The sequence below is a fragment of the Bombina bombina genome, chromosome 1 (assembly GCF_027579735.1).
Source record: "Bombina bombina isolate aBomBom1 chromosome 1, aBomBom1.pri, whole genome shotgun sequence".
NCBI classification, from domain to species: Eukaryota; Metazoa; Chordata; class Amphibia; order Anura; family Bombinatoridae; genus Bombina; species Bombina bombina.
In genome coordinates, this window is record NC_069499.1 from 38,604,727 (window position 1) to 38,624,170 (window position 19,444).

The following is a 19,444-nucleotide window of genomic DNA, read 5'->3' on the forward strand; positions in this document are numbered from 1 at the left end:
CACCATTATGTTTTGTTGAGCTAGATGAGAAAAAGTCGGTTGGGTAGGTAGTGCTATGCCACTTGGGTTCTTTACCCCGTTTAAAGTGGGTCTCTTGGAGATACAGCAATCTTTGTGAATGTATATCCAATATATCAAGCAAAGAACCCGTTTGTCAGTTTTATCATGTACAAGGAACACCTGTGTGAGGTAGATAGATGGTTTACCGTTTTATCTAAGTTTTTCCTCCTTTGTCCCTGACTTATTTAAATGGACATTAAATACTAAATACATTTTAGAAGCACAGCATTAATGCTATCACCCACCTCACTCCAGCCATGGGTGCTGCCATGTTGTAATCTAGCTGTCACTGTATTCCAGAGCTGATGTGTTTGCACATGTGCAGTAACACTCCTTCAGATACCTGCAGTGTAACCTAGGTTCCAAAATGACCGCACCCATGATTATAAATAGTTGCATGAAATGTATTTAGTGTTTAAAGCCCCTTTAAGAGTAAGACTATATCTCTTTCTTGAAATAGTATTACAGCCCTGGAAGATGAGAAGTTCTATAAACCTAGTCCTACATTATCCACCTTAAAAGATAATTCAACTTTTTTAAAGATAATACTGACAATAGAATAGGCTCTTATTTTAAAAAGGTATCTTACTTTGCATCAGGGTGGGTTTGATTTAAAGGGACAGGAAACCCCAAAAAATTCTTACATGATTCAGATAGAACGTACAATTTTAAACAACTTTCCAATTTACTTCTATTATCAAATTTGCTTAATTCCCTTGTTATCCTTTGCTGAAGGAACAGCATTGCACTACTGGCAGCTAGCGGAACATATCTAGTTAGCCAATCACAAGAGCCAAATGTGTGCAGACACCAATCAGCAGCTAGCTCCCACTAGTGTAGGATATGTGCGTATTCATTTTCAACAAGGGTTATTAAGAGAACAAAGCACATTTGAAAATAAAAAATAATTATAAAGTTTCTTAAAATGACATGCTCTAACTAAAGCCTGCAAGTTTTATTTTGACTTTCCTATCCCTTTAAATCACTAGTCAGTAAGACTCTATTTATGTTTAAATAATCTTTATTGAAAATATTTCCATATTTTAACATTCACATACATTGTAGGTTGAGACTACAGTCTTCAGGATCAAAGACACTCAACAAAAGGCAAGATGAAAATATAACAAATTTCCAACATCAATCTTTACCTCTCTGTGCATCCACCCTAGCTCCCCTCTATTACTCTTAACTCGAAGCACCCACGCCAAGTACTCCCACCAGCGAGATAACCCTAGCTCCCCTCTATTACTCTCAACTCGAAGCACCCACGCCAAGTACTCCCACCAGCGAGATAACCCTAGCTCCCCTCTATTACTCTCAACTCGAAGCACCCACGTCAAGTACTCCTACCAGCGAGATAACCCTAGCTCCCCTCTATTACTCTCAACTCGAAGCACCCACGTCAAGTACTCCCACCAGCGAGATAACCCTAGCTCCCCTCTATTACTCTCAACTCGAAGCACCCACGTCAAGTACGCCCACCAGCGAGATAACCCTAGCTCTCCTCTATTACTCTCAACTCGAAGCACCCACGCAAAGTACTCCCACCAGCGAGATAACCCTAGCTCCCCTCTATTACTCTCAACTCGAAGCACCCACGCCAAGTACTCCCACCAGCGAGATAACCCTAGCTCTCCTCTATTACTCTCAACTCGAAGCACCCACGCAAAGTACTCCCACCAGCGAGATAACCCTAGCTCCCCTCTATTACTCTCAACTCGAAGCACCCACGCCAAGTACTCCCACCAGCGAGATAACCCTAGCTCTCAGATCCTAGAAGTCTACCACACTTTCACAAATCCACAATGTGTTCCATGATACATATATAAATTTTATATTAACAGTTGTCAAATTATGTTATCAAACATTAGACAAAAGTAAGACTTAAAGGGACAGAGTACACAAATTTTCATATAACTGCATGTAATAGACACTACTATAAAGAATATGAACAGATACTGATGTAAAAATCCAGTATAAAACCTTTAAAAAAAGTACTTAGAAGCTCCCAGTTTAGCACTGTTGATGAGGTTAGGCTGGGACACCCACTGAAAGGGGCTGGGAAATCAGAAAGAGCAGACCCCCTTTTTCCTACATATGAAAAGAAAGATTACACAAACAAGAGCAGCAGGACTCTACATCTGATACTTTAGGGTCTTGGTTAGGAGTCTGAAAATCAGCGCATTCTTATTAAAAAATAAGCAAAACTATACATTGTTACAAAAACACTCCCAGATGGGCGATATAAATGGATCATCTACAAAATATTTATGCAAAGAAAAATCTAGTGTACAATGTCCCTTTAGAGCAATTTTTCCAGTTATATCAGACAATTTGGTTATATACCATTAGAAATACCTATAGATCATTGAAATTAATAAAAGTATTAGGATGTGAACTAACTCCAGTTTAATAGGTTTATAATTGATCAACTTTTCAGCTGTACTTTATTGCAAGGAGAAAAATAATGATTACCTTAATAATAATTTAAAAAACTCCTTCACGCCGTTAGGACTTTCCATGCCATACTAACAGTGCCGGGCTATAACCTTTTAAAGACGTTAAGACGTCCCATGCCATCCTAACTGCGCTGGGCTTTAGCGCCGTTTGGCTGTCCTGAAGCTAACGGCACTTACTGGATGGGATTGGATCATGGTGGGCATGCCTAGCATTGTAGGCTCGCCCCCCCGACCCGATCCCATCATTGAAATCTCGCAATCGCATGAACGATTGCGAGATTTCAATTTGTTTACATCAAAATGTTGTTCCGATGTAGACAAATATAACCCAGCACGAAAGGGTTAATGCCATTAGGACGGCATGGAACGTCCTACCTTATATGGCGTCCTGCAGCCTCCTCCTTTTAGGTAATGAAAAATCAGACGGGAGAGGGGGGAGGTTTGGTCATGCCTAGCGGTGTAGGCAGTGCCACATGATCTGATCCCAGCCTTGAAATCACGTGATTGCCGATCGCGTGATTTCATTTTTTCAGCAAGTGTTAACATCGGAACTTCGTTTGGATCTGAGCACTTGCTCCCATGCATGAAGGGGTTAAGTAAAACAATAACATATTTTATTTCTAATGCTTGCCCCTCCCTCCTCACACTTAGGTCCATGTGCAGATCTGTTCCACTCCAAACAATCTTCTATTCATTGAGCTTCTTGAATCTTACTATAGGGTAATTCTGTGTACATAGATTTGCTGGGGAACAATGGCATTAATGTGACAGTAAAGTTAAAATTTAACCTTCATGATTCAGAATGAACATGCAATTTTAAACAACTTTACAATTTACTTCTCTTATCTAATTTACTTTGTTCTCTTGGTATCCAATTGTTGAAAAGCATACATAGGTAGGCACAGGAGCAATGACTACTGTAAGCTAGATGCTTGTCATTGGATTACACTATGGGGGGTAGTTATCAAGCCGTCAACCTCAAATACGCTGGAATTCCGCAGCGTATTTGTGGCGAGGCTGATTCGCCTTAGTTATCAAAGGCTAGAGACCGGCAAAAGTAGAATTTAGTGACATAAGCTTCGATCCGCCGGACTCAGTCCGACACAGATCGATTCTTACGTCACTCCAGATGTTCCGCACACAAGTGCGGCACAATCTGACTACTTTTGCTAGTTATCAAAACACTAGCAGGTACGCTCGGCACTTTTCCGGCCCAGCATACCTGGTTTTCAAACCGCCGCCCTGGAGGTGGCAGATCCCATAGGAATCAATGGGAGTCTGACCATAGCGAAAGTTCATGTTCGCTGCTGCCAGACATCCCATTCATTACTATGGGAGCTGTCTGCACCTAACACCCTAAAATGTACCCCGAGTCTAAACACCCCTAATCTGTCCCCCCCTACACCGCCGCAACTAAATAAAGTGTTTTCCCCCTAAACTGCCGCTCCCGGAGCCCACCGCAACTATAATAAACTGATTAACCCCTAAACCGCCGCTCCTGGACCCGCCGCCACTATAATAAATATGTTAACCCCCTATACCGGCGCCCCCGGAGCCCCCCCGCAACTAAATAAAGTTAGTAACCCCTAAACTGCCGCTCCTAGACCCCGCCGCAACTCTTATAAATGTATTAACCCCTAAACCGCCGCTCCCGGACACCGCCGCCACCTACATTATACCTACTAACCCCTATCCTGCCCCCCCTACACCGTCGCCACCTATAATAAATTTATTAACCCCTATCCTGCCCCCCCCTACACCGCTGCCACTGTAATAAATTTATTAACCCCTAAACCTAAGTCTAACACTAAACCTAACACCCCCCTAACTTAAATATTAATTAAATAAATCTAAATAATATTTCTCTTATAACCTAAATGAATCCTATTTAAAACTAAATACTTACCTTTAAAATAAACCCTAATATAGCTACAATATAAATAATAATTATATTGTAGCTATCTTAGGATTTATTTTTATTTTACAGGCATCTTTCAATTTATTTTAACTAGGTGCAATAGCTATTAAATAGTTATTAACTATTTAATAGCTTACCTAGCTAAAATAAAGAGAAATTTACCTGTAAAATAAATCCTAACCTAAGTTACAATTACACCTAACACTACACTATACTTTAATAAATTATTCCTATTTAAACTAAATACTTACCTGTAAAATAAACCCTAAGATAGCTACAATATAATTAATAATTACATTGTAGTTATTTTAGGATTTATGTTTATTTTACAGGTAACTTTATTTATTTTAGCTAGTTAGAATAGTTATTAAATAGTTATTAACTATTTAATAACTACCTAGCTAAAAGAAATACAAAATTACCTGTAAAATAAATCCTAACCTAAGTTACAATTAAACCTAACACTACACTATCATTAAATTAATTAAATTAATTACCTACAAATAACTACAATTAAATACAATTACATAAACTAACTAAAGTACAAAAAATAAAAAAGCTAAGTTACAACAAATAAAAAAAATAAGTTACAAACATTTCAAAAATATTACAACAATTTTAAGCTACTTACACCTAATCTAAGCCCCCTAATAAAATAACAAAGCCCCCCAAAATAAAAAAATGCCCTACCCTATTCTAAATTAAAAAAGTTCAAAGCTCTTTTACCTTACCAGCCCTTAAAAGGGCCTTTTGCGGGGCATGCCCCAAAGAAAACAGCTCTTTTGCCTGTAAAAGAAAAATACAACCCCCCCCCAACGTTAAAACCCACCACCCACATACCCCTAATCTAACCCAAACCCCCCTTAATAAAACCTAACACTACCCCCCTGAAGATCATCCTACCTTGAGTCGTCTTCACTCAGCCGAGCCACCGATGGAACCGAAGAGGAGATCTGGAGCGGCAGAAGTGATCCTCCAAGGGGCGCTGAAGAAGTCTTCCATCCGATGTAGTGATCCTCCAAGGGGCGCTGAAGAAGTCTTCCATCCGGGCGATGTCATCTTCCAAGCGGGGTCTTCAATCTTCTTTCTTCAGGATCCATCTTCATCCCGCCGACGCAGAACATCCTTCTTCCCCGACGGACTAACGACAAATGAAGGCTCCTTTAAGGGATGTCATCCAAGATGGCGTCCCTTCAATTTCGATTGGCTGATAGGATTCTATCAGCCAATCGGAATTAAGGTAGGAAAAATCTGATTGGCTGATTGAATCAGCCAATCAGATTGATCTTGCATTCTATTGGTTGATCGGAACAGCCAATAGAATGCAAGCTCAATCTGATTGGCTGATTCAATCAGCCAATCAGATTTTTCCTACCTTAATTCCGATTGGCTGATAGAATCCTATCAGCCAATCAGAATTGAAGGGACGCCATCTTGGATGACGTCCCTTAAAGGAGCCTTCATTCGTCGTTAGTCCGTTGGGGAAGAAGGATGTTCCGCGTCGGCGGGATGAAGATGGATCCTGAAGAAAGAAGATTGAAGACCCCGCTTGGAAGATGACATCGCCCGGATGGAAGACTTCTTCAGTGCCGCTTGGAAGATGACATCGCCCGGATGGAAGACTTCTTCAGCGCCCCTTGGAGGATCACTTCATCGGATGGAAGACTTCTTCAGCGCCCCTTGGAGGATCACTTCATCGGATGGAAGACGTCTTCAGCGCCCCTTGGAGGATCACTTCTGCCGCTCCGGATCTCCTCTTCGGTTCCATCGTGGCTCGGCTGAGTGAAGACGACTCAAGGTAGGATGATCTTCAGGGGGGTAGTGTTAGGTTTTATTAAGGGGGGTTTGGGTTAGATTAGGGGTATGTGGGTGGTGGGTTTTAACTTTGGGGGGGGTTGTATTTTCTTTGGGGCATGCCCCGCAAAAGGCCCTTTTAAGGGCTGGTAAGGTAAAAGAGCTTTGAACTTTTTAAATTTAGAATAGGGTAGGGCATTTTTTTTATTTTGGGGGGCTTTGTTATTTTATTAGGGGGCTTAGATTAGGTGTAAGTATCTTAAAATTGTTGTAATATTTTTGAAATGTTTGTAACTTCTTTTTTTTATTTTTGTAACTTAGCTTTTTTATTTTTTGTACTTTAGTTAGTTTATGTAATTGTATTTAATTGTAGTTATTTGTAGGTAATTAATTTAATTAATTTAACCCCTTAATGACAACTGACGTACCAGGTACGTCATGCATTAACAAGCAGTTAATGACAATGGACGTACCTGGTACGTCAGTTGTCTATCAGAGTGCTGGAAGTGATCACAATCACTTCCAGCAGCTCTGAGGGTATTGCAGTGATGCCTCGATATGGAGGCATCCTGCAATACCCCTTTACAAGACTCCGATGCAGAGAGAGCCACTCTGTGGCCCTCTCTGCACCGGTAGTGATGGTGCCGATGGTGCCTTTGACCGGTGGGAGGAGGGAGCGTGTGCGCGCGCGTGCACGATGCGCACGCGTGCACGATGCGCACGTGCACGGGTGTGCGTGTGGGCGCGCGTGCACGTGGGCGCGCGTGCACGTGCACATGCGCACATTAGCCACACTGACACCAATGAAAAAGTAAGGGGAAAAAAAGTTATTTTATTTTTTTTATATTTAAAAGGATCTGTGAGGGGGAGGGGGTGGGGGTATTGTGGGGGGGCTGCTACACTACAGAAATAATTAAACACAAATAAAAGTTATAAATACAATTAAAATAAGTTTGGTTTGTGGGGCCAAACTGGGTACTGGCAGACAGCTGCCAGTACCCAAGATGGCGGTAATTAGGTAGGGGAGAGGGTTAGAGAGCTGGAGGGGGGGATCAGGGAGGTTGGTGCTAAGGCAGGGGTCCATCACAACTAAAATATTTAATAATTTTTATTTAAAAAAAAAAAAAAACTCTTTTATTTAGTACTGGCAGACTTTCTGCCAGTACTTAAGATGGCGGTAACAATTGTGGGGTGGGGGAGGGAAGAGAGCTGTTTGGGAGGGATCAGGGGGTGGGATGTGTCAGGTGGGAGGCTGATCTCTAAAATTAACCCTGCAAGCTCCCTACAAGCTACCTAATTTAACCCCTTCACTGCTGGGCATAATTCACGTGTGGTGCGCAGCAGCATTTAGCGGCCTTCTAATTACCAAAAAGCAACGCCAAAGCCATATAAATCTGCTATTTCTGAACAAAGGGGATCCCAGAGAAGCTTTTTCAACAATTTCTGCCATAATTGCACAAGCTGTTTGTAAATAATTTCAGTGAGAAACCTAAAATTGTGAAAAATTTAAAGTTTTTTTTTTTATTTGCTCGCATTTGGCGGTGAAATGGTGGCATAAAATATACCAAAATGGGCCTATATCAATACTTGGGGTTGTCTACTACACTACACTAAAGCTAAAATTAACCCTACAAGCTCCCTACAAGCTCCCTAATTAACCCCTTCACTCCTGGGCATAAAACATGTGTGGTGCGCAGCGGCATTTAGCGGCCTCCTAATTACCAAAAAGCAACCACAAAGCCATATAAGTCTGTTATTTCTGAAAAAGGGGATCCCAGAGAAGCATTTACAATCATTTGTGCCATAATTGCAGAAGCTGTTTGTAAATAATTTCAGTGGGAAACCTAAAGTTTGTGACAAAATTTGTGAAAAAGTGAACTTTTTTTTTTTTTATCGCATTTGGCGGTGAAATGGTGGCATGAAATATACCAAAATGGGCCTAGATCAATACTTTGGGATGTCTTCTAAAACAAAATATATACATGTCAAGGGATATTCAGATATTCCTGACAGATATCAGGGTTCCAAAGTAACTAGCGCTAATTTTGAAAAAAAGTGGTTTGGAAATAGCAAAGTGCTACTTGTATTTATTGCCCCATAAATTGCAAAAAAAGCAAAGAACATGTAAACATTGGGTATTTCTAAACTCAGGACAAAATTTATAAGCTATTTAGCATGGGTGTTTTTTGGTGATTGTAGATGTGTAACAGATTTTGGGGGTCAAAGTTAGAAAAAGTGTGTTTTTTTCCATTTTTTCCTCATATTTTATAATTTTTTTTTTAGTAAATTATAAGATATGATGAAAATAATGGTATCTTTAGAAAGTCCATTTAATGACGAGAAAAACGGTATATAATATGTGTGGGTACAGTAAACGAGTAAGAGGAAAATTACAGCTAAACGCAAACACTGCAGAAATGTAAAAATAGCCATTGTCATTAAGGGTAAGAAAATTGAAAAATGGTCCGGTCATTAAGGGGTTAATGATAGTGTAGTGTTAGGTTTAATTGTAACTTAGGTTAGGATTTATTTTACAGGTAATTTTGTATTTCTTTTAGCTAGGTAGTTATTAAATAGTTAATAACTATTTAATAACTATTCTAACTAGCTAAAATAAATACAAAGTTACCTGTAAAATAAACATAAATCCTAAAATAACTACAGTGTAATTATTAATTATATTGTAGCTATCTTAGGGTTTATTTTACAGGTAAGTATTTAGTTTAAATAGGAATAATTTATTAAAGTATAGTTTAGTGTTAGGTGTAATTGTAACTTAGGTTAGGATTTATTTTACAGGTAAATTTCTCTTTATTTTAGCTAGGTAAGCTGTTAAATAGTTAATAACTATTTAATAGCTATTGTACCTAGTTAAAATAAATTGAAAGATGCCTGTAAAATTAAAATAAATCCTAAGATAGCTACAATATAATTATTATTTATATTGTAGCTATATTAGGGTTTATTTTATAGGTAAGTATTTAGTTTTAAATAGGATTAATTTAGTTAATAATAGAAATATTATTTAGATTAATTTAATTAATATTTAAGTTGGGGGGTGTTAGGGTTAGGGTTAGACTTAGGTTTAGGGGTTGATAATTTTATTACAGTGGCGGCGGTGTAGGGGGGGCAGGATAGGGGTTAATAAATTTATTATAGGTGGCGACGGTGTAAGGGGGGCAGATTAGGGATTAATAAATTTAATATAGGTTGTGGCGGGGTCCGGGAGTGGCGGTTTAGGGATTAATACATTTATAAGAGTTGCGGCGGGGTCTAGGAGCGGCGGTTTAGGGGTTAGTAACTTTATTGAGTTGCGGGGGGCTCCGGGGGCGCCGGTATAGGGGGTAGAACAGTGTAGTTTAGTGTGGGTGTTTAGTGACAGGCTAGCAATAAAGCTGTCAAAAAGCCGAAGAGCAGCGAGATCGGATGAGTGATAACTCTCACAGTCCGCTGCTCATCGCCCCGTACTTGGTGCGCGGCTTTTTGACAGATTTATTGATAACTTAGGTGAGATTTTGCAGGTCCGCGGCGGCGGCGATGGTAGGCGAGCTTAGGCGGGCGTATTGGGCCGGCGAAGGCAGGAAAGTTGACACGTTGATAACTAGGCCTCTATATGTTCAGCTAGCTCCTAGTAGAGCATTGCTCTCCTTCAACAAAGGATTCCAAGAGAATGAAGCAAATTTGATAGAAGTAATTCTGAAAATTGTGTGCTCTAATTCATGAAATATGTGGGTTTGCGTCCCTTTAAGATCTATTTCTGAACCCTGTATGTTTATTTGATAACATTTTACTGTGAAGAAGGGGCAGGTTATTTCTGCAGATACAAATTCACAGTTTTGAGAGCTGCAAAACCACAAATATGTGATATCTTCTGGACAGATACATGCCCAAAATAATAATCCTCTGCGAGAGCGTGACATTACAGCCATGAATATACAGCCTCGTGCTACATAATAAAAAGGAATCCTTATTTCAGGATGAAAAACGTTAGATTATAACGTATCTTAAATAGAAAACTATCTTTAGATTTTCTCTTGTTAAGTGTATCCAGTCCTCGGATCATCCATTACTTGTGGGATATTCTCCTTCCCAACAGGTAGTTGCAAGAGGATCACCCACAGCAGAGCTGCTATATATAGCTCCTCCCCTAACTGCCATATCCAGTCATTCTCTTGCAACTCTCAACAAAGATGGACGTAGTAAGAGGAGAGTGGTGTATTATAGTTAGTTTCTTAACTTCAATCAAAAGTTTGTTATTTTTAAATGGTACCGGAGTGTACTGTTTTATCAAAGGCAGCATTAGAAGAAGAATCTGCCTGTGATTTCTATGATCTTAGCAGAAGTAACTAAGATCCATTGCCGTTCTCACATATTCTGAGGAGTGAGGTAACTTCAGAGAGGGAATGGCGTGCAGGTTTTCCTGCAATAAGGTATGTGCAGTAAACATATTTCTAGGGATGGAACTTGCTAGAAAAATGCTGCTGATACCGGATTAATGTAAGTTAAGCCTAAATGCAGTGATTTAATAGCGACTGGTATCAGGCTTATTAACAGAGATACATACTCTTATAAAAGTGTAATATAAAACGTTTGCTGGCATGTTTAATCGTTTTTATATATGCTTTGGTGATAAAACTTATTGGGGCCTAGTTTTTTCCACATGGCTGGCTTTATTTTTGCCTAGAAACAGAGGCTTTCCACTGTTATAGTATAAAAGTTACAGTTGGTGCAGTTAAAATTACAAACTGTGACATTCAGCTTCCCTCAGCAGTCCCCTGCATGCTATAGGACATCTCTGATGGACTCAAAAGGCTTCAAAAGTAGGAGCTGTGGCAGTTGTTATGACTGTTTAAAAAACATATTTTTCGTTTTGTTAATCTGTTTTTTGTATTAAGGGGTTAATCATCCATTTGCAAGTGGGTGCAATGCTCTGCTAACTTGTTACATACACTGTAAAAACTTTGTTAGTGTAACTGCCTTTTTTCACTGTTATTTCAAATTTTGCCAAAATTTGTTTCTCTTAAAGGCACAGTAATGTTTTTTATATTGCTTGTTAACTTTGTTTAAAGTGTTTTCCAAGCTTGCTAGTCTCATTGCTAGTCTGTACAAACATGTCTGACACAGAGGAAACTACTTGTTCATTATGTTTAAAAGCCATGGTGAAGCCCCATAGGAGAATGTGTACTAAATGTATTGATTTCACCTTAAACAGTAAAGATCATTCTTTATCTATAAAAGAATTGTCACCAGAGGGGTCTGTCGAGGGGGAAGTTATGCCGACTAACTCTCCCCACGTGTCGGACCCTTCGCCTCCCGCTCGAGGGACGCACGCTAATATGGCGCCAAGTACATCAGGGATGCCCATAGCGATTACTTTGCAGGACATGGCTGCAATCATGAATAATACCCTGTCACAGGTATTAGCCAGATTGCCTGAATTGAGAGGCAAGCGCGATAGCTCTGGGGTTAGACGAGATACAGAGCGCGTAGATGCTGTAAGAGCCATGTCTGATACTGCGTCACAATATGCAGAACCTGAGGACGGAGAGCTTCAGTCTGTGGGTGACGTCTCTGAATCGGGGAGACCTGATTCAGAGATTTCTAATTTTAAATTTAAGCTTGAGAACCTCCGTGTGTTACTTGGGGAGGTATTAGCTGCTCTGAATGACTGTGACACAATTGCAGTGCCAGAGAAATTGTGTAGGCTGGATAAATACTATGCAGTGCCGGTGAGTACTGATGTTTTTCCAATACCTAAAAGGCTTACAGAAATTATTAGTAAGGAGTGGGATAGACCCGGTGTGCCCTTTTCCCCACCTCCTATATTTAGAAAAATGTTTCCAATAGATGCCACTACACGGGACTTATGGCAGACAGTCCCTAAGGTGGAGGGAGCAGTTTCTACTTTAGCAAAGCGTACCACTATCCCGGTTGAGGACAGTTGTGCTTTTTCAGATCCAATGGATAAAAAATTAGAGGGTTACCTTAAGAAAATGTTTATTCAACAAGGTTTTTATTTTACAGCCCCTTGCATGCATTGCGCCTGTCACTACTGCGGTGGCGTTCTGGTTTGAGGCCCTGGAAGAGGCCATCCATACAGCTCCATTAACTGAAATTATTGACAAGCTTAGAACACTTAAGCTAGCTAACTCATTTGTTTCTGATGCCATTGTTCATTTGACTAAACTAACGGCTAAGAATTCCGGATTCGCCATCCAGGCGCGTAGGGCGCTATGGCTTAAATCCTGGTCAGCTGATGTGACTTCAAAGTCTAAATTACTTAACATTCCTTTCAAGGGGCAGACCTTATTCGGGCCTGGTTTGAAAGAAATTATTGCTGACATTACTGGAGGTAAGGGTCATACCCTTCCTCAGGACAGGGCCAAACCAAGGGCCAAACAGTCTAATTTTTGTGCCTTTCGAAATTTCAAGGCAGGTGCAGGATCAGCTCCCTCTACTTCAAAACAAGAGGGAACTTTTCCTCAATCTAAGCAGGCCTGGAAACCTACCCAGTCCTGGAACAAGGGCAAGCAGGCCAGAAAGCCTGCTGCTGCCTCCAAGACAGCATGAAGGAGTGGCCCCCTATCCGACAACGGATCTAGTAGGGGGCAGACTCTCTCTCTTCGCCCAGGCGTGGGCAAGAGATGTTCAGGATCCCTGGGCGTTGGAGATCAAATCTCTCAGGGATATCTTCTGGACTTCAAAGCTTCTCCCCCACAAGGGAGATTTCACCTTTCAAGATTATCTGCAAACCAGATAAAGAAAGAGGCATTCCTAAGCTGCGTGCAAGACCTCCTTGTAATGGGAGTGATCCATCCAGTTCCACGGACGGAACAAGGACAGGGGTTTTATTCAAATCGGTTTGTGGTTCCCAAAAAAGAGGGAACCTTCAGACCAATTTTGGATCTAAAGATCCTAAACAAATTCCTCAGAGTTCCATCATTCAAGATGGAAACTATTCGAACAATTTTACCCATGATCCAAGAGGGTCAGTACATGACCACAGTGGACTTAAAGGATGCCTACCTTCACATTCCGATCCACAAGAATCATCATCGGTTCCTGAGGTTTGCCTTTCTAGACAGGCATTACCAGTTTGTAGCTCTTCCATTCGGGTTGGCTACAGCCCCAAGAATTTTTACAAAGGTTCTGGGCTCACTTCTGGCGGTTCTAAGACCGCGAGGCATAGCGTTGGCTCCTTGCCTAGACGACATCCTGATACAGGCGTCAAGCTTTCAAATTGCCAAGTCTCATACAGAGATAGTTCTGGCATTTCTGAGGTCGCATGGGTGGAAAGTGAACGAAGAAAAGCGTTCTCTATCTCCTCTCACAAGGGTTTCCTTCCTAGGGACTCTGATAGATTCTATAGAAATGAAAATTTACCTGATGGAGTCCAGGTTATCAAAACTTCTAAATGCTTGCCGTGTTCTTCACTCCATTCCGCGCCCCACGGTGGCTCAGTGCATGGAAGTAATCGGCTTAATGGTAGCGGCGATGGACATAGTGCCATTTGCGCGCCTGCATCTCAGACCGCTGCAATTATGCATGCTCAGTCAGTGGAATGGGGATTACACAGATTTGTCCCCTCTACTAAATCTGGATCAGGAAACCAGAGATTCTCTTCTCTGGTGGTTATCTCGGGTCCATCTGTCCAAAGATATGACCTTTCGCAGGCCAGATTGGACCATTGTAACAACAGACGCCAGCCTTCTAGGTTGGGGTGCAGTCTGGAACTCCCTGAAGGCTCAGGGTTCATGGACTCAGGAGGAGAAACTCCTCCCAATAAATATTCTGGAGTTAAGAGCAATATTCAATGCTCTTCTAGCTTGGCCTCAGTTAGCAACACTGAGGTTCATCAGATTTCAGTCGGACAACATCACGACTGTGGCTTACATCATCCATCAAGGGGGGACCAGGAGTTCCCTAGCGATGTCAGAAGTCTCCAAGATAATTCGCTGGGCAGAGACTCACTCTTGCCACCTATCAGCGATCCATATCCCAGGGGTAGAGAACTGGGAGGCGGATTTTCTAAGTCGTCAGACTTTTCATCCGGGGGAGTGGGAACTCCATCCGGAGGTGTTTGCTCAATTGGTTCTCCGTTGGGGCAAACCAGAACTGGATCTCATGGCGTCTCGCCAGAACGCCAAGCTTCCTTGTTATGGATCCAGGTCCAGGGACACAGAAGCGGCACTGATAGATGCTCTAGCAGCGCCTTGATTCTTCAACCTGGCCTATGTGTTTCCACCGTTTCCTCTGCTCCCTCGTCTGATTGCCAAAATCAAACAGGAGAGAGCATCGGTGATATTGATAGCGCCTGTGTGGCCACGCAGGACCTGGTATGCAGACCTAGTGGACATGTCATCCTTTCCACAATGGACTCTGCCTCTGAGACAAGACCTTCTAATACAAGGTCCTTTCAATCATCCGAATCTACTTTCTCTGAGACTGACTGCATGGAGATTGAACGCTTGATCCTATCAAAGCGTGGCTTCTCCGAGTCAGTAATTGATACCTTAATACAGGCACGAAAGCCTGTCACCAGGAAAATTTACCACAAGATTTGGCATAAATATCTTCATTGGTGTGAATCCAAGAATTACTCATGGAGTAGGGTTAGGATTCCTAGGATATTGTCCTTCCCCCAAAAGAGGGTTTGGACAAAGGACTATCAGCTAGTTCTTTAAAGGGACAGATTTCTGCTCTGTCTATTCTTTTACACAAGCGTCTGGCAGAAGTTCCAGACGTTCAGGGATTTTGTCAGGCTTTAGTTAGAATTAAGCCTGTGTTTAAACCTGTTGCTCCCCCATGGAGCTTAAACTTGGTTCTTAAAGTTCTTCAAGGGGTTCCGTTTGAACCCCTTAATTCTATTGATATCAAACTTCTATCATGGAAGGTTCTTTTTCTGATGGCTATTTCCTCGGCTCGAAGAGTCTCGGAGTTATCTGCCTTACATTGTGATTCTCCTTATCTGATCTTTCATTCAGATAAAGTAGTTCTGCGTACAAAACCTGGGTTTTTACCTAAGGTGGTTTCTAACAAGAATATCAATCAAGAGATTGCTGTTCCATCATTATGCCCTAATCCTTCTTCAAAGAAGGAAAGTCTTTTGCATAATCTAGATGTAGTCCGTGCATTGAAGTTTTACTTGCAGGCTACTAAAGATTTTCGCCAAACATCTCACCTGTTTGTTATTTACTCTGGACAGAGGAGAGGTCAAAAGGCCTCGGCAACCTCTCTTTCTTTTTGGCTTCGGAGTATAATCCGTTTAGCATATGAGACTGCTGGACAGCAGCCCCCTGAAAGAATTACAGCTCATTCTACTAGAGCTGTGGCTTCCACCTGGGCCTTTAAAAATGAGGCCTCTGTTGAATAGATTTGCAAGGCTGCGACTTGGTCTTCGCTTCATACCTTTTCAAAATTTTACAAATTTGATACTTTTGCTTCTTCGGAGGCTGTTTTTGGGAGAAAGGTTCTACAGGCAGTGGTTCCTTCCGTTTAAGTTCCTGCCTTGTCCCTCCCATCATCCGTGTACTTAAGCTTTGGTATTGGTATCCCACAAGTAATGGATGATCCGTGGACTGGATACACTTAACAAGAGAAAACATAATTTATGCTTACCTGATAAATTTATTTCTCTTGTAGTGTATCCAGTCCACGGCCTGCCCTGTCCTTTTAAGGCAGGTCTAAATTTTAATTAAACTTCAGTCACCACTGCACCCTATGGTTTCTCCTTTCTCGGCTTGTTTCGGTCGAATGACTGGATATGGCAGTTAGGGGAGGAGCTATATAGCAGCTCTGCTGTGGGTGATCCTCTTGCAACTTCCTGTTGGGAAGGAGAATATCCCACAAGTAATGGATGATCCGTGGACTGGATACACTACAAGAGAAATAAATTTATCAGGTAAGCATAAATTATGTTTTTCCTCAAAAAGCATTTTAATAAAAAAAAATCCTATTTAACTAAAAAACTAAATTTGATTTAAATCAATAAATAAATATGATTAAAAAAAAATCATTAATTTTCATGCACCCTGATCTGCACGCTATATTTATATTACTGTAAAAAAAGACCAACCTGTTTGTTAAAACAGTTTTCATTGTGCCTAGGTCTCATTTCTCAATGTCGGCTCTTGCTTGGCTAAGATTGAACTAACTCAAGCGTGAAGGGGGGCGGGCGACTGTAGGGGTATACACAGCCATAGCCTTCTGAGAGGAGCTTCTCGCTATTCTATTAGTCAGAGGCCGTCTACCTACCTGTACTGATGTGGTGAGAAGTTGATTTAGCTACAAGTATAAATACAGTTATTGAAACATAATTATATTAATTAAACTCTTGTATATTCTAAGGATTTTTCAGAGCGGGAGCAAGAGATTTTGGATGCCATTGTGGATCTCATAAATAAGATTGTTCACAGAGAGGAGAAAATTGGGTCTTTTAACAAGAAATTGCAAGAAAAATTCATTGACTTGGCTTCAGTTTTGGAATGCAGAACTGGTATGTAACCTCAAAGTTAAACACATACATGACGATGCTAATTCACCTTTAACCCTTTGTCTGCTAGAGAGGGCTACAACACATCTGTTTCTGGTAGCCAATGAGTTAATCAGCAACTTACTATATGCAGCCATTTTAGGATTATTACAGTTGTTAGAGCTGAGCACATATTGAGAATTATTTTGTTGTTTACCTCACAATTTCATTTGCACCCAATATAAATAATAACCAGTAATATACCGCATGTATTTTAGCAAATTTCTAACTTTATTTTGGTTAGGCTGGTTCAAGATTGTCCTCTATATCTATATAGGTATTTGGTAATGTAATGAGTTGGCATATGCAAAAATTAGTTTTGTTACTCGTTTGCAAAACAATTCTCTGAACTAAATGTGTCTGAAATGTGTTCATTAACTTAGTGGCGTCACTAGGGTTGGTGTCACCCGGTGCGTTAAGTTATGGTGTCATCCCCCCTCCCCCCAGAAAGCAGACACACACAAACACAAAAACTCAGGCACACACACATACAGACACTTAGACACACTTAAAAACACACTCAGATCCACACACAAACACTCGGAAACACACTCAGACACACACACAAAAACACTCAGACACACATACAAAAACACTCAGACACACACACACAAAAGCACTCAGACACACACACACACACAAAAATTCAGACACACACACATACAAAATATGTAAACTGCACTGCATTAATTATAAAGCTCATGCCTAGAGCTGCTCCCTGGCTCAGCAGCGCATCAAATGAAAGATAAACAGAGCACTCTAAAAATAAATCACTAAAGAAAAGGTTTAGGCGCAAACTATGAAAATTCTGCTCTCTGACTCTGTTCCAAGTCTGTCAGTGCACAGCCCCGGGCTGCGTGCCTACCGCTTTTTATGGCCAAGCACCTCTGCTCTCTGCCCACCCCCAGACCCCAGCCCGCCCTTCCTACCCCTTCAGTGTGCACTTAGTGTACTGTAACCGTACCCGTCTGGTGGGCATCATACATGGTTCCTTCACTTTAGAAACAGTGTCAGACAGTCATGCGGTCAGGTGCCAGGAGAGACAGCACAGCAGTGAGTGACTCCACTACTCCACACGTCACTGAGCAGTGAGCACAGATAGGCAGGCAGGTTTAAGCTAGCAGCGCAACTTTGCAAGCCCCACGGCACGCCAACAACATTCATAGTGAAATTGGGCAGGGGAGGAGCAAAGTACAAACAAGCAAAAGCAGCCGGGAAAACTATTTGTGGAAATTGCAGCGCTGGCTCAAGGGGCAAAAAAATTAAGTGTCTACAACTTCCCCAGTCCCACTAATGTTCACAAATGCTGGCCCCTCTAATAAAAAAATATATGCATCTCTACATTGTATTTCTTTGAATTTCAATAAAATTAAAAAAAAATAAAATGTTTTTTTTTGGTGGTGTCACCCCCTGGAGGGTGTCACACGGGTGCGGTCTGCACCCCCCTAGTGACGCCACTGCATTAACTTAACTAATTTACTTCATGAAACAAACTAATACAACTTTTGTGTATTTGGTTTCTCCATTTAATAGTCTAAGACAGTGTTTTTCAACCAGTGTGCCGTGAGAGATCCTCAGGTGTGCCACGGCAGACTGACAACAGTGTGACATATTTTTTAAACTTTGCTTGTTTTTTACTCCCAGTGCAGGGGTAGTTTGTAGGAGGCATGGCATAACAGCACAATACATACAGTATGTGTGTGTTTGTGTGTATGCGTATATATATATATGCTGTATTAGGCTACAATGTGTGATTTTTTAAAAATTTTGAGATGGTGGTGTGCCACGGGATTTTTTTATGTAAAAAAGTGTGCCACGGCAAAAAAAAGGTTAAAAATCACTGGTCTAAGAAACAAAATGAACAAACACACGGCTAGATTACGAGTCTTGAGTATGAGTAAAAAAGCAGCGTTAAGGCTCATAACGCTGCTTTTTTACTACCGCTGGTATTACGAGTCTTGTAGGTACAGCTGTCCCGCACACTTTTTTGGCCTTACCGCAAATCAACTTACGCAAATTGCATATAGTCTTTTTTCTATGGGACTTCCATAGCGCCGGTATTACAAGCTTGTCCCGGGAGGTCAAAATGTAAGCGGTACAGCCTACCTCGTCAAGATTCGTAACACATTCTAAAGTCAGTAGTTATGAGTTTTACACTACAACGCTGTAGCATAAAACTCATAACTAAAGTGCTAAAAAGTACACTAACACCCATAAACTACCTGTTAACCCCTAAACGAGACCCTCCCGCATCGCAAACACTAAAAATAAAATTATTAACCCCTAATCTGCCACTCCCGACATCACCGCCACTATAATAAACATATTAACCCCTAAACCTCCGCACTCCCGCCTCGCAAACAGTTAAATATTATTAACCCCTAATCTGCTGTCCCTAACATCACCGCCACCTACCTACATTTATTAACCCCTAATCTGCCGCCCCCAATGTTGCCGCCACTATATTAAATGTATTAACCCCTACAGCCAACAGAATGAACAGCCAATAGAATGCGAGCTCAATCCTATTGGCTGATTGCATCAGCCAATAGGATTTTTTCAACCTTAATTCCGATTGACTGATAGAATTATATCAGCCAATCGGAATCTAAGGGACGCCATCTTGGATGACGTCACTTAAAGGTACCTTCATTCAGCAAGAAGTCGTCGTTGGAAGAGGAT

The 19,444-nt window shown here is 41.2% G+C and overlaps 1 protein-coding gene across 1 annotated transcript in view; it reads left to right on the plus strand.

Annotated features, from left to right (window-relative positions):
- The window catches only part of LOC128652321 (repetitive organellar protein-like), a 294,662-nt gene that overhangs the window by 250,106 nt on the left and 25,112 nt on the right, over positions 1-19,444 (plus strand). The window contains exon 19 of the mRNA XM_053705258.1: positions 16,579-16,726. Within this exon, the coding sequence (XP_053561233.1) occupies positions 16,579-16,726 (148 nt within the window). The remainder of the gene's footprint in view (positions 1-16,578; positions 16,727-19,444) is intronic.